At 41.1% G+C, this 16,859-nt stretch overlaps 1 protein-coding gene across 1 annotated transcript in view; it reads right to left on the minus strand.

The window, feature by feature from the left end:
• Agbl1 (AGBL carboxypeptidase 1) overlaps positions 1-12,445 on the minus strand; it is an 818,045-nt gene extending 805,600 nt beyond the window's left edge. Inside the window, exons 1-3 of the mRNA XM_021168273.2 lie at positions 12,307-12,445; positions 5,556-5,687; positions 1,580-1,673 (exon numbers count right to left, since the gene is read on the minus strand). Coding sequence (XP_021023932.2) covers positions 1,580-1,673; positions 5,556-5,687; positions 12,307-12,430 — 350 coding nt within the window. The 5' untranslated portion in view covers positions 12,431-12,445. The remainder of the gene's footprint in view (positions 1-1,579; positions 1,674-5,555; positions 5,688-12,306) is intronic.
• Between the last annotated feature and the right edge of the window lie 4,414 nt (positions 12,446-16,859).

Below are 16,859 nucleotides of genomic sequence, written 5' to 3' on the forward strand. Positions count from 1 at the left end.
GGTGTTAGTCAAGCTCAGACCAAAAGACATGTTGAGACTGCAGATCTCAGCAGCAAAGGCAGTGCACAGTGACAAAATTGGTGACATAAACAAGCCCTGAACATCCCAAAGGGCGCAGATGATTATGGACAAACTGTGTTTTCCATCAGCGTTCCTCACTGCCGCCCATAGCTTCTTTAAATCCAGAATCCATTCCCAGAAGAGGGGCATGGTAGACCAAAAGGCACCATGAGCTAAAGGATCACTAATATGATTTTGATTCCTGGTGAGAATTTTTGTCATCTGATGCAGTGGGCATTTAAGGACAAAGTAAAGCGAAAGTACAGAAAAATAAAGGGGTTATTTTTACCCCTGTTTCTGGCTCTGAGGTATTTCACCTGTTTCATGAGGATCCCCTGGTAGAGTTGGGTTGATTACTACTTTGCAATAAGTTTCCACTTTAGAAATTTCCAAGATGAAATGTATACTGTTTTAGCCCCTTTTAAAAGGTGGTATGTAAAAAGTGGAGTTTCCTGGCCAGATCTGTCTTGAAATGGAACGCGCTACAAAGCCATCTTAGGCCCAGTGTGTACAACTTTTACAAAAGGCTCTGCAAAGTCTTAGCATAAAGAAACCTATCTCACTCAGTTTAGCCCAGAACTTCTCAATTTATTTGATGAGGCCATTTTTTTGGTTGCTATGTAATGTATTTCAGTTTAGGAAACGCTGGTGTAGAAAGCTGTAGGTGAGAATGGATGGTGGTAGCATAACTATGGTGACCCAGGAGAAAAATAATCAGGTGAAGCACGAGCCGGAGATTGATGCTAGAATGCAGAAAATATCATGGCTGGGCATGGAAATGCTACTTGCCAAATGACCCCATATATCTTAGAAATTGGCTGAATTTCTTCTAATATTCTCTCAAGGTCCTCGCTGAGTCACTCCCATAAATGATGGATCTTAATGGTTCCGAATATCTCTAAAGCCTTTATGTGAAACCATCTCCCTTTTTAACTTAGTGATTCACTCCACTCTGGGATGCAGAGGCCAAGAGAATGGGCCAGGTTTCATTCTCCAGCCATAATACCACGGAACAAGACCAGCACACAACCATGATGAACTATTAGAAGAGAAGGCTCAGGTCTCATCTAAGAAGTTTAACTGGCTGATTTTTTTGAGACTGTGACACTCCTGAGCTGTCTTTTGAGGATTATGCTAGTTTATCACTGCAGGTTTAAAAAAAAGGATTGATCTGAAAGCATCAGACCAAAATCAACAACACCAAAAAAGAACATGAAGTCTGAATGATATGGATTTAAACCTTGCCCCTGCTGTTCCACAGCATTGTAATCTTAGATAAAGCTCTCTGCATTTTAGCTTGAGAGTTATATGCTCATTTGGGATTATCATGAGGATGAGAGGAAATGAGGAACTTGGGGTTGGGTAGAGAAGTAGATTGATATGGGATAGAGCCACTGCACATCTATAAGGAAGAAGGCATCTGTTGATTGGACAGGAACCATCAAGAAGATCTAAGGACAACCACCTCCATCTTTTATCCATCACACAAAGCCCAGGGCACTATGAAAGTGCTCAGTACCTGATTGTCCGGGTGTGCTTTCGGGTGTAAGGAGAAAGGACCTTGAAGAGCAGTTCCATCGCTCCATTAATTCCCAGCATGGCTCCCGTGGTTACTGAAGACAAAATGCACAGTAGTGAGTAGCTACCAACACAAGAAGATGAACCAATACAACTTGGATTTAATCACTGACAATTTTAATGAGGTCAATGCAGAACAATAAGAAAAAAGAAACAACAAAGATTAAAAACCTCTCGTAACAGCCTAGTGATGGGGTAGCTGTTTCTCCCTCAGTTTCAACCTCTCCTCAATTTTAATACTTGACCCCCCTAAAACTGAGACAATGAGTTGTCTGTACTGCTATCAGAATACCAGGAGAAGAATGAGTCTTGTGCTCCAAGATAAACTAGCCTGGGAACACTTCCCTTTTCAACCAGTTTGGGGAGAGAGTATTAAAACCTGACCATAGATCTGAATGATAGAAAGTCAAGGGAATGCCTGATAAATAAAACCCTCCAGATGGCATTGCCATCTCCAAGGAGACCCCAGCCACTTTTCAATATAACCCATACCCTTCTCAACTCAGTTGAATTTGGAAACAGCACCAATGGCCCTGAAAAGAACAGGAATCCATGGGATAGAGAACCATAGGAGGGAACAAGGAAGTGGAAGGAAGAAAAAAAGATTCTCTGATAAGGTGACTCTTTTCTTCCCTCCATGGTGCTTGTGCTTCTGGGAGGGAAGACATAAGACTGCCTGGTATTTTGGACCAGATTTATTCTGGGAAAATAAGTGGGAACAGGACATCTTAAAGATGCAAAGAGAAAAGCAATGTGTCTTAGACTGACTTAGTTCAGGCCTCAGGAGAAGAATGCAAAGCTAGAGGTGGTAATTCCACAGTACTCTCTACCAGATGGAGACTGAGAACAGCGTCTTGTCTGTTACAAGGAGTACATGTTTTGAGTGTATCCTCTATACCTACACCCCTGCTGAGGAGAGTGCAGACCATCACCACCCTCATTAATTGGTTGGATTTGACATCCCAGTTGTGCCCATCAGTCTTGCCACTCTCAGAGTTATTAAATTAGTCTTTACTTCTAACATGGAAAATAACACTAGAATAAAAAAAAATGGCAGGCGATTCAATAAGAATTACCACATTAAGTAGAATTAGTGAAAGTGTAGTCTTAATACCTCTGATTCTAACATGGAAGACTGGACTTAAAATCAGAATAAATACAAAAAGAAACCTCATTGGGTTCACCTTTAACGGATGGCTGCCCAATGTAGCCATCTTGGTACTGCCAACAAGTTCATTAGCTATCATAAACCCATTATGGGTACATCCAACTAACCAGCTGAAAACAGCTGTTCAGAAAGCTTGCTGGAACAGTAAATAGTGGCTCACAACTCACCAAAGAAACAGAACCCACAGGCTTCTTGAACTCTGTCAGCCTTTCATGAATAAATGCAATGCAAAGAGGCACGATGACTTTATGAAACCGCTAGTTAGTATAATAAATGTAGGCTAGCATATGACCCAACTGGTTACATTCTGACACTCACGGGCAAATCACTGGCTTTCTCAGAGCTAAGCTGATGTGATATTGCTCTACATTCATTTTCATTACATACACGTATTCATGAAGGCAAAGCCTTCAGGAAACCGAAAGATAACATTAAGTCCTGTGCTGCTGGCAAGCTGCTAATTGGCTGCTATGCTTTTAGGCTACTCAGTAATGACAGTTGTCTTTCTTAAAATGTTACAGCTTCTCTTTTATTGTTCTAGAGATGGGTTTGTACAGATTCATTCAAATATTCTCAAATGCTCTTTGTTAATCTTTGTTCTTTCTGTGTGTTTTCTCTCTCTCTTCCTCTCTCTCTCTCTCTCTCTCTCTCTCTCTCTCTCTCTCTCTCTTTCTCTCTCTCTCTGTGGGGGGGGAGGGGGACATTGTGACCAAAGAGGCAATAATCCATCTTATTATTTTCATGGAGGAAAACTGTCTCCTTATGTAGACCCCATGTTTATTAGGAGATTGCAGCAGTGAAACTTGAGATACTGAGCCAAGTACAGTGGTCCATGACTAATCTCAGCAATTGGGAGGTAGAGACAGGAGGATATGTAACTCAAGGTGATCTTTGGCTACATGGTAAGTTTGAGGCCAGTCTGTGCTTCATGAGACCCTGTATTTAAAGTAAGAATAAAAGTAGTAAAAAATGGGATATTTCAGCAGTTCTTAGGATACCTGGAGGGGTTACCTAGTTACTACACTTACACGTGTACTTTTCATGTGATTTCAAAATGTTAGACAAAAGATTGGGGTAGGATAATGCAGTTACAGTGTCATGGCATTACCTATGAACATGATCTTGTTTGTCCCATCCAACAGGTCTATGAGATTTGCAGAGGGTTGAATGCATTCCCCCAAATCCATTTTAAAGCCATAACCCCTATGACCTAAAGTCATAATTAAGTTAAAGGGATGCCATCCAAGAATAGATATAATCTAATCTGTTTTGTGTCTGTCATAGAGAATATTTAAACATAGAAAGAGACCAAGGATGCACAGGCCCATGGGAAAGACCACATGGGGACATGGGGAGATGACAGAATCTTCTTTTGATCAGGTAGACAGGCTATGAAGAAAGCAAAGCTTGCCAGCCTCCTGGTCTCAGACCTCCAGCCTTTAGGACTGTGAGAAAATTAATTTCTGTTGTTTTAGTGAGACAAAAACCTAGCAGATTAATAGTAATAATTATTGCTGCTGTAATTTTACAAAGGAGAAAAAAAAAACACGAGGTTAACCAGGCCAAGAGTCCACATTCCACAACTCATGAGAAATAGCATCAGAGTCAAACTGAGGGCTCCCTGGCTCTAAGCCCACAGTCTTTCCCCTACAGAGTATATTACATCTAAATAATTGTCACTTTTATTCCCCAGGAAGGGAGCTTAGAATGGAGAAATGAAAGTCTGTGCTCATTACATGTGAGATAGGAGGTATAGAATCTAATCTATTAATGAAAAGTGCCTCCACATGGAGTAGAATTAACATGAATTTTGGAATTCTAAAGGCAGCCTTCAGGACTTTTTATCTGTATAAACTCAAGAAATTACTTCACTCTTCGAAGCAGCTGGCTTTTTCTTTTCTGAGATATAAAAATGTAGATCTAAATACACAGTTGTGATAATTAAAAACAGCTGAGGTAAGGAGATTCTTAATCCCATCCTCTGACAGGTTCAGATGTGATCACCCAGAGAGAGGGTCTATCCGGAGAAAGCGTGAGGTTAGAAATAAAATCAGTAAGGATTTTGTTACATCAGTGAGTACCTTCGTGGAATGAATAAGGACTATTCTTTGTTTTACTGCCTGTGTGTGTGCACAAATGTGTGTGTGCGTTCACATGCACTTGTCTGAGGAGGCCATGTTTCATCTGCAAGAATAGCACCTGCTTCCTTTGACACAATCTCATTGGCTTCAACCTCACTAAGTAGGCTACCCTAGCTGGCTAGCAAGTTCTAGGCATCCTCCTGTCTCTGCCTCCCCAACACTGGGATTGCAAGTCTACATCGCCCAGGTAGTATTTTGATACTAGTGGGTTCTCAAGTCCTTGTGTTTGAAAGACAAACACTTTACTGGCTGAGTTCTCTCTCCAGCCACCACAATGTTGTCTTGAACAGATGTAACACATACTGTTATGATGATGTCGAGGCCCAAGGAAAATCTGCCTTTCTCCTGCCACAGGACTTCTGTAGCTGGTATTATTAATAGAGAAACTTGGAATGCTTTATATGCAACTCAGAGTAAAATCCAAAGACCATACTTAGGTACTAGCTCTAGAGCTGTACTTGACCAAGTAAATAAATAAATGTCTGACCTCCACAGCCTCTGGATTGTCAGGTTCCTTTATGTGTCTGAATGGGACCACATGCATCCTCACCCAAACCGTCACGCCCCCAGACCACCACATGGTTTCCCAGTGTCCCAGCCCAACTTACCACTGGAGGCAAACACACGCAATACCCAGAGACAGTGCAGGAGGTTCTGGCTATGAGACAGGTTTTTTCTGGCCAAAATCAAGGTCACATCAAGCGCTTCTAATTCTAGTGCCTTCTGTCCAAACTTCTTATCTAGGAACACAAATTCATCTCTTTTAATTATGTCTCACATGCATTCTGAAGGTTTCAGGAGAGAAGGAAAAAAAATGACAGGGGAGGGAGTATAATTATAGCCAAAGACACTTTTGAGCCTAATTAGAAATATTCTAAATAAACCCCCATTGGAGCCAGATACATCAGAAGCATGGAGTCTGGATTATTTGTTTACATGAAAGTTATGGGTTCTAAGACTGGAAGCCTTTGAATCTACCAACACCCCTAATCATCCTCACTTGTATCAATGTCTTTAAGACAAATCTGGGATGAATAAAACAATTAGCAGTACATTTGAATGCAGTGTATGAACTTTGATTGGATCCTTTTGCTGTTTGCTTTTTGGGTAGGTTTGTTTGCTTTGCTTTGCTTTGGTTTTTGAAATGGATTTTTCCCCCTACATATCCATGGCTGTCCTGGAACTCGCAATGGAGATTAGGCTAGCCTAGAGCTCACCAAGATCCACCTGCCTCCACTGCTGCCTCCCGAGTAGTGCTGGGATTCAAAGCATAGCTACCATGAATCTTGTGCTTTGAATTGGATATTGCTTTGACTATGCAAAAGATAGTGTAGAACTTCCGGAGAAGTTAGATCAAAGTTATAGGTAGATGATGGTAATATTTCCATTTAACAGGGAATTTTCATAATAAAACGTGAAAAGCTTATAAGAAAAGAAAATTAAAGATAAAAAGTATGATGCTCTAATAACCTGGATATCTCAGGGTTGTTTTGATTTGCATTTCCCTGATGATTAAGGCTGTTGAACATTTTTTCAGGTGCTTCCCAACCATTTGGTATTCCTCAGGTGAGAATTCTTTGTTTAGCTCTGAGTCCCATTTTTTTAAATGGGGTTATTTGATTTTCTGGAGTCCACCTTCTTGAGTTCTTTATATATATTGGATATTAGTCCCCTATCTGATTTAGGATAGGTAAAGATCTTTTCCCAATCTGTTGGTGGCCTTTTTGTCTTATTGACGGTGTCTTTTGCCTTGCAGAAGCTTTGCAATTTTATGAGGTTCCATTTGTTGATTCTCGATCTTACGGCACAAGCCATTGCTGTTCTATTCAGGAATTTTTACCCTGTACCCATATCTTCAAGGCTTTTCCCTACTTCCTCCTCTATAAGTTTCAGTGTCTCTGGTTTTATGTAGAGTTCCTTAATCCACTTAGTGGACATTTTGCCCCTTCTTAGAATTGGGAACAAAACACCCATGGAAGGAGTTACAGAGACAAAGTTTGGAGCTGTGACTGAAGGATGGACCATCTAGAGACTGCCATATCCGGGGATACATCCCATAATTAGCTTCCAAATGCTGACACCATTGCATACACCAGCAAGATTTTGCTGAAAGGACCCAGATATAGCTGTCTCTTGTGAGACTATGCCGGGGCCTAGCAAACACAGAAGTGGATGCTCACAGTCAGCTAATGGATGGATCATAGGGCCCCCAATGGAGGAGCTAGAGAAAGTAACCAAGGAGCTAAAGGGATCTGCAACCCTATAGGTGGAACAACAATATGAACTAACCAGTACCCACAGGAGCTCGTGTCTCTAGCTGCATATGTATCAGAAGATGGCCTAGTCAGCCATCAGTGGAAAGAGAGGCCCATTGGTCATGCAAACTTTATATGCCTCAGTACAGGGGAACGCCAGGGCCAAGAAGTGGGAGTGGGTGGGTGGGGGAGTAGGTGGGGGAGCGTGTGGGGGACTTTTGGGATAGCTTTGGAAATGTAAATGAAATAAATTCCTAATTAAATAAATAAATAAATAAATAAATAAATAAAATAACCTGGATATCTAGTGTTGTGGGTAAGCTGTTCATCATTTTCATCTCAATAGTTACAAAATAAGCCCTGAAACCAAGAGGAAAACACCTCTCGTTGCTCCCACTATCAGGTGACTATATCTAGGTGCAATTATTTGTTTTCTTCCCTGAGTGTGATGCCCAAATCTTCATGATTATCATAGGATTCATAGAAATATCTTTCTATATATGTTTCATTATTTCATTTAACATAATATCCTCTGGGTACAACATATTAGGCTAGATAATACTCCATTGCATATAGATAGATAGATAGATAGATAGATAGATAGATAGATAGATAGATCCATAGACACACTATTTCCATGTCACGGCTCCTGTGACTAGTACTTTAGTGAACATGGGAAGGCAGAGATCTTTATGAGGTAGTCATTTCCTTTCCTTGGGTATATGTTCAAATTAGAGATTATAGGAATTTCTGAGTAATATGATAATTTCATTGTTTGTTTGTTTGTTTGTTTGTTTGTTTGTTTTGAGCAGGGTCTCCTGTGGCCCAGTATGGCCTGGAACTCATTATGAATTTCTCACCACCACCACCACCGCCCCTGCCTTCACCTTCCAAGTGTCAGAACTCCAGGTGTATATCACCATGCCCATGCCAATCACCATGCCAATTCTCTATGCCATTTCCAATAACAGCAATCCTGATCTTCAGCACTACAAAGCAAGGTTCTCTTCCCTCACATCATTGCTGGCATTTTTCTCCCTTGTCTTGTTGATAAGCCATCCTCACTATCATGAGGAATGAGTGCTCTCTGCTGACTTTGAGGGCTAAGCAGGGAAGGAGGAAGAGTCAAAAGATACAAAACTGTAAATAAACAGGATAGACAAAGCTACAGCTCTTGTACTCAACAGGAAGATAAAGTTCACACAATTGTACCAAGCTAAACACATAGATAAATAAAGTGACACTATAGGAGTCGGTGGATAGGTTCATCTGCTTAGCTGCAGTAATAACATTGATATTTCTATCTCATAATGTCACATTAAAAATCCCAAGTATACACAATAAAATTTGCTGTAAAAATAAAAAGATTGAAGCTGGGAAGATGACACAGTGGGTAAGTGTTCTTGCTGTGTAAACATGAGGAACTTAGTTCAGATTCCCTACAGTAAGGAGAATGGCAGTGTGTGGCTATACATATACCTGTAACACCAGCACTGATCCAGGCAATAGGAAGAGGATCCCTGGGGCTCACTGACAAAGAAATCTAACACAAGGAGCTTTGGGTTCAATGAGAAACTCAGTCTCAAAAATTAAGGCAACAAGAAATTGAGAATGATTAGGAATTTCATAAATTCATTCTTTTTAATAGCTGAGTAGTACTCCATTGTGTAAATGTACCATAATTTCTGTATCCATTCCTCTGTTGAGGGACATCTGGGTTCTTTCCAGCTTCTGGCTATTATAAATAGGGCTGCTATGAACATAGTGGAGCATGTGTCCTTTTTACCGGTTGGGACATCTTCTGGATATATGCCCAGGAGAGGTATTGCTGGATCCTCCGGTAGTACTATGTCCAATTTTCTGAGGAACCGCCAGACTGATTTCCAGAGTGGTTGTACAAGCTTGCAATCCCACCAACAATGGAGGAGTGTTCCTCTTTCTCCACATCCTCGCCAGCATCTGCTGTCACCTGAATTTTTGATCTTAGCCATTCTGACTGGTGTGAGGTGGAATCTCAGGGTTGTTTTGATTTGCATTTCCCTGATGATTAAGGATGTTGAACATTTTTTCAGGTGCTTCTCTGCCATTCGGTATTCCTCAGGTGAGAATTCTTTGTTCACAGTCAGCTATTGGATGTATCACAGGGCTCCCAATGGAGAAGCTAGAGAAAGTACCCAAGGAGCTAAAGGGATCTGCAACCCTATTGTTGGAACAACATGATGTACTAACCAGAACCCTGGAGCTCTTGTCTCTAGCTGCATATGTATCGAAAGATGGCCTAGTCGGCCATCAATGGAAAGAGAGGCACATTGGACTTGCAAACTTTATATGCCCCAATATAGGGGAATGCCAGGGCCAAAAGAATGGGAATGGGTGGGTAGGGAAGTGGGGGGCGCTATGGGGGACTTTTGGGATAGTATTGGAAATGTAATTGAGGAAAATATGTAATAAAAATATTAAAAAAAAAAAACAAAAAAAAACTACAAAAAAAACTACAAAAAAAAAAAAAAAAAGAAATTGAGAATGATACCCAACATCACCCCCTGGCTTCTACATGTACATATATACATGTGAATACATGGACACATACATATAACACACATATACAAAAATAGTAACTTGGGAACCACTGCCCTTGTATATCTCTTAACACTTGACTGTCAGGTCCCTGGCTCCTTTTGTGCATTGTGTGAAGGTTGCCTTTGTATTATTCAAATGTTGATTTCTGTGCTGGCAGAGAGCTGAGTACATCTGGATTTTGGTATTGTTATTTTTATGGATCATCACCTGCTTTAGTATTTTGTAAATATACATCTCCATCACCTTTTGCTTGGTTCTATAAAGAGCTGACAGCCAATAACTAGGCAGCAGAGGAAAAGCAAGACTTCCAGGCAGAGATGGGAACTGAAGGAAGAATTCAGGAGTCTGAGATTCACCATGAAGACAGATGCTGGGACTGTCCGGCTCAGAGTTAATGGGCCACATGACAGATGTGGAATAGAATAGTCAAGCTAATTCATGTTAGAGAGCTAGCTGGGATGCAACCAGCTAAGGCCTAAGCTATAATAAATAACTCTCCATGGCATTATTCAGGAGTTGGTGGGTCAGAGACAGTGCAGAGATAAATGGGACCTAATACCTCATTTATTCTTCCTAGAAACTCTAGAATTAAATTCTATACTTCCATTTTAGACGTAAGGGCACCATAGTTCATAAACCTTAAGTAACTTGACCAGAGTCACACAGCTAGTCAGGGTCATGGACAGCCTTGAAACCAGCCTGCACTGTATGACTGGGGGGTATATCAGGTCTCGACTATCTTTTCTTAGAGTTCACTCGGTCCACTCAGCTTTGCTGACTTCCCCTGTTCTTCAAGTTTCAGCTCAAATGTCACCTCTCCCAGACTGTGCCATCTTAGGGTAGCATCACTCTTTCTCCTCCTTGAGGCACTCATCAGAGTCTGCTCTCATCTAGTGAATCATTGGCTGACCAGTTAACCTGCCCCACTTGGAACAGGAGCTCTGTGTGAGCTGACTCCTCGACTGTCTTGGTCACAGAGATGTTTGCACTGCATAGAACACTGCATACATTTGCTCCGGCTGAACAATCACTAAATGAAATGCTAGTTATGTCGGGACATACTCATGCAGGGGCTAGCTGATCCCTTTCTCGGTCCATCTGTAGAATGCCAGGGAACTGGAGTAGAGATCTAAACATGGAGTGCTGGAGCATACAGCTTCGGCTCCTAGCAGAGAACATCAAAGGGGCCTTGAGCTTTTCAATTGTCACATGATATGTGTCATGATATTCAATACACAGTTGAAGCGTAACTGTTAGAGGATTTTTGCAAAGTGTGCATGAACTCTGAATGCTTAGATTATTCAACCCTCCTCCAGGAAGTTCCAGAGGCCTAAAAAGATGTTTCAGTATCCTCCAGGAGTGAAGGGAAATGGGCAGAAGCTCCATTCCTAGGTGACTTATCACAGTGGGTTGAATTGAAAGTGTTGCCCCCAAAATCCATTTCCATCCATACATCCAAGATGCCATCTTATTTGAAAAGAGGGTTTTGTACACTGAATTGGCTAAGAGGGGATCAGACCGGACATACTGGATCCTAAACCTAATGGCTGATACCACCATGTGAAGAGAACACTGTAAACACAGAGAAAATAAGTCAGTCCATGAGAGAGAGAGAGAGAGAGAGAGAGAGAGAGAGAGAGAGAGAGAGAGAGAGAGAGAGAGTGTTCTGGCACACCAGGACAGAAGCAAAAAAAAAAAAAAATGGATTCTCCCCTGGGACTTTCAAAAGGACCTACTTTGCCAGGACTTGGTTTGTGACTTACAGAATCCAGAAGTATCGAGACCATATTTATGGCAAACAGTCTGTGACCATTTGCTATGATAGCTCCAAAAATTGAATGCACAAGTATGGCCAGGCATGATGGCATATTACCTATAACCTCAGCTCTCTGGAGTTCAAAACCATCCTTTCCTACAGAGTGAGTTCCAGGCTAGCTTGGGCTACATGAGACTCTTCCTCCAAAACAACAGAGAAAAGCTAATACAGAAAATGTACTTTCATATGCAATACATTTCATAAAATGGTCTCATTCTGCGTAAGGATTTAAAATGGGCTGGAGCTACTCCCCTCTTTTCTGACTTACGATCGGTGCTTTTGCAGTCCATGACAGCTGTGACTACTTCTCTGTGTCATTCAATCATTCATTCCTTCACACCACTTCTTGTGTTATCTGATATCTAGAGTTTTTTGGTTTTTTTGGTTTTTTTATTTTTAATTTAGCTTGCCAAGTATTATGGTGCACACCTATAATTCCAGTATACAGGAAGCTGAGGCAAAAGGACTACAGTGAATCTGAGGCCACCCTGTGCAGCATAGCTTGAAGCCAGTCTCAAAAATATGTAATACTCTGAGCCTCAAAATAACAATAAAGTAAAATTACCTCCGCTCTAAGGCTGAGCCTGTTATACCAGGGCACCTGAGACACGCCCTTCTGCCTCCCCACAAGGGCTACCTCAACTACTCTCAGGGGACAACTCCAGAAGTATGACGTCAGTCATCATTAGGTTTTGAAGTTGTAAGTACCTCTTAGGCCAACTTTAGCCAGCAGCCTGAAGAGAGGCAGGAGGATGTCCCAGTCAGGAGAAGATGACCTTGCTGTGTCCACCAGAGTCTGCAGAAGGGCCTCGCTGCCACCTTTGCTGATCATATAATAAATCCTCCGGTCTGTGCCTGGAAGGAAACCAAAGGAAATATGAGACACAAATGATAACCCTCCTCCCTAGAGGAAATCTCAGACTTAACAGCTAGAGACAGATGTAAAGGTTCATTCATTTCGTCATAGAAACACAAGCTCGCATGTTTTTGACATGGTCTGTCTTCGAGTTGTGCTATCATCTGAGGGAAGAAAAGTGTGCAATATGGTAATTGAGGGATATTTAGGAATTTTAATATATCTGCCTCCTGAAGCTATGGTATACTGAATGATACTGCAAGTTCTGGGGACCCATTAAGTCTTCCCTTTTCTGTATACACATGTATGTAGATGTATATAAACCGACACATCATTATATACTAGCAGGAAGGGGGTGATTCTGATCTAGAGACATTTTATTGGAGTTATAATGATTTTTTAATTCTGTTCTTTAGCAACTAATAGAAGGGAAATAGAGAAACCACTGTAGGGACCTCCTAAGAAACAAAATATCCAGACATAGCATCCAAGGACTCTTGGTCAGAGCCCTTGAACAAGGATAAAGTATTTGTCTTTCTACCAAGGAACAGATTTGAATAAGACATCTCTTACTTTTCCCAGGGGCAGCTCAAAAGCAGTGTTTACATATGAACATGAAGAAGGACCTTTATGCCCTAACCAAGGAACCAACAGACATAATAATATCAAAGGAGAAATTCTGAGTTCTCCATCCTACTGAAAAGACAATTGTCTGCCAAAAAACAGAATAAAATAAAGGAGGGAAGAAAAATAAAGATAACAAGATAAATGAGGGTGAATAAAATAAAGATGGGAGATAGAATAAGCGGAGCCACATTTATCCAGGAGTGGTGGTGCACACTTGTAGTCCCAGCACATAGAAAGTTTAGGCAGAAGGATTGCTGGTTCCAGGGCATCCTGGATTATAGAGTGAAACCTTGGCTTCAAAATAAAAACATTCACAGCCTGGTCTGCAGAGTGAGTTCTAGGACAGCCAGGGCTACACAGAGAAACTCTGTCTCAACAAACCAAACAATATCATCCATATGGGAAAAGAAATTCCAAGGCTTCACTCTAAACATTTCTATCTACCTCCTGAAGATAGTTTCATCTCAAAAGACAAGTGATGATCTACAAGAAGGAAACACATTTAAAAAATTCTTTTATGTACATGGAAGTGGCCCTGCCACTGGAAGACATAAAAGTTGACTCTTTAAAAAGAAAAAGAAAAAAGGCCACAGGGTGATGGTAGCCTTGAAAATTTATCTCTGGCATGCCATACATCCTTAATGTTGAATGTTTGTGCTAATATTTCTTAATCCAGTTAACTCGGGTGACTTGTAGCTACTTAATCCAGACATCTCTTTTATGAAAAAGTAAATGACCTGATGACCTTTGAAGGTCACCAACCTCATAGTTCCATTTCCACAAGATCTATGTAAAAAATCTCCAGAACCTGGCTCCTCCTGTGAGACACAGAGAAAGGGAGCCTAGGGAAGGAGGGTTACTGAGGAGTTGCTCTCCAGATGAAGACATTGGGCTTACAGAAGAAAAACCATAACATAACTGCCCAACATCTCACTGCCTCCTAAGTTTGGGCACAGTAAGGTAGGTGACAAGGCCAAATAGACCAAGTACAGTTATCCCAGTCTAAACAAGCTTTATCAAATTACATCAAGGGGGAAAACATTGACTGGTGGTTCTCTCCCACACAGGAAAGTTAGGTTACAAAAATACCCAGCTATCCCACTTCCTGGGACAGTGGATAACCAGCACTGTCTCCAATCTACAATATGGTTTGATGTGAGCATAGCCTACTCACCAACAGAAAGCAGATCGCTGAGGACTTGGAGGATGGCCAGGGTAGATGCTTTATCAGAGGAGTTCTGCAATGATAACACAGACAGGTAGATATCTTAACAACAAACACAAGAGGATAGAAGTAGCCTGGATAGAAAACTCTGCTTGAGCTGAGATCAAGTCTGTGAAGTGAAAGAGTGGACAGAGGAGCTCTCCTTAAGTAGCAATGAGCTAACTCATTGAGATAGGAGTTTCAGAGGTGGTGTCTCTAAAGTATTAAAAACCCCTCTTTGGGGACCAGTCTAATAATATTATTAAGGTACACACAACACAAGTATTGATTGATCCAGAGACAACAAACTAAAGGAGCTTAGTGGGCCTCAGTCACAGGAACGTCATATATATTTTTTGTTTATTAGGTATTTTCTTTATTTACATTTCAAATACTATCCCAATAGTCCCCCATAATTCCCCCCCCACTCCCCTACCCACCCACTGCCACTTCTTGGCCCTGGCGAGGAACGTCATATATTTAAGTAGCCTTGGATTATTTTTAATGGCAATCACACACACATACACACACACACACACACACACACACACACACAAACAAAAAACAAAAAAGAAAACTATCAAAATGTTGTGATGGAAATACTACCTCATCAAACAAACATAATCTTTGATCTTCTCAAAAAAAGTGTAGAGTAGTAGGAGATCATGTTGAGAGAACGATTTTAGAAATCCTAAATCTTGACATTGTTGCTTGTTCTGCAGAAGAGAAGTCTTCCTTCAGAAGTTGGGAGGATGTATAGAATTCCCTGAGGTAACCTATATCAAAATTCCAGAAATGCCACACACTGCACGTTCTCAAAAGTCAGGCCTATGTCTTTGCACTGTAACATTAGAAAGTGGCCATTTTTTCTTTGTTTATTGGAGTAAGTGCATCATTTCTGAGTCTTAACATCCCAAGAGTAAGACTTGTGCTCCTCCACTTCAATGACCTCAAGAACTCTCCATTATACATTGGACAAATGCAGGAAACCAAACATCTTCATGATCTCCTTCTCCTGATACCTCCAACTTCATTATTAATTTCAATACTTACTACCCAAAGTAGGTATTTCCATGGTATGGAACCACTCAGTTATAGATTCCTCCCCAAGAAATGTTACACTTTGGTCAGCACATTTGACCATACTGTTTCCTCTTTGGCAGCTCTTTCCCCGCATTTTAGGCTGGGCAGTGCTGACTCATCCTTCTAGTGCATGCTGGGCCCTGTAATATCTCCACCCCTCCCACAAGCCAGGTCTGGGATGCCTTCTACCTTTCCATCACTCAGCTCTCAGTCCTTGACAAAGGACTCACTCTGACTTGGATGTGTAATCTTCCTCCTTATCTCACCTTCACTAAGTATAGAATCTTTAAAATTAGTACCCATCAGAGGGTCGCTTTTCAGGAAAAGGAGAAATAAATATTTTTAGTGGAATCCAAAAGAACTCCGGCAATCAACAAAGTCCACTACCTGAAAGTTGTATTTCAGAACACCTAACAAGAACATTTTTCTTCAGCAGAAAATTCCAGAGACCATTAAGAAACTTTAGGTAGGTATCTTAATGCTATGTTTTTATAAATCAAAACTAATGCCCCTAGAATTAAGATAGACAAAATATCACAATGGAATTTACTAACTCCTTTCCCAGGTAGATAAAGCCTTTGGGACCTCCCAGTACTTAACACAAATACCCGTCATAAAAAAATACTAGGTATGCTCTGATATTTTTTTTCTGGGAGCTTTGACATAAAAAAAGACATCTCTGTAGATGGCTCTCATCATATTAATTAATTATTATACTCCAAAACTCAAGTCCATATCACCCTCTAGCAACTGCCAGTTATGCATACACACAATGTCAGTACCTTCCTCTACTCAAAGCTGGAAACAAAAGCAATGATCTTTTCTAACATAGGTCTATCATTGGGCGCGGGGGGGGGGGGGGGTGGGTTTGAAGAACTTCATACCTTTGCAAACTAGGCCAAAAGATTATTTGCAGTAGAATAAAAGATGTGTGTGGGATTCTTTCTCTGGTTAATATTGACAATTGTGGGTCAACCTCAATTTTTCCATGAAAAGAGAAGGGAGAAGCTTTGTGTGAGAGTGTGCAAATGCTGTATAACTTAAAATGCCAGACTCATTACTTGATTGCAAGGAAAGGGAAAATAAAAGAGGAAATGAAGAGGTGAGGACAAAGAAAGAGGAAAACTAATAAGGTGGAAGCTGACAGAGGGGAAATAAAGGGTCCCACTTTCATTTCCTTCCACTCAATTATTCATACATTCATCCTGCAGACATTCATGGGCTGTCATCTATGTTCTAGCCACCAAGTAGGCAGTGAGGATACTTATTGATCAAAATGCAATCTGCCATCACAGTCTCTGGGCCCGGCTGAGACAACAGCTGGCAGACAGACAGACCTGGGAATGCTAACGCCTGTGGCAAAGGGAAACACTAGTGCTAGGAGACTCATGGGAAGGGACATTTAACCCAGCCATGTCCGAGACTGAAAAGTCACAGAAGTCAAATGAAGAGGTGACAGAGGGATATGCTAGCCATGCTGTAAGCTCTCGT

This window comes from Mus caroli, unplaced genomic scaffold, assembly GCF_978045245.1.
Source record: "Mus caroli unplaced genomic scaffold, Mus_caroli_1 scaffold_8, whole genome shotgun sequence".
Classification (NCBI taxonomy): domain Eukaryota; kingdom Metazoa; phylum Chordata; class Mammalia; order Rodentia; family Muridae; genus Mus; species Mus caroli.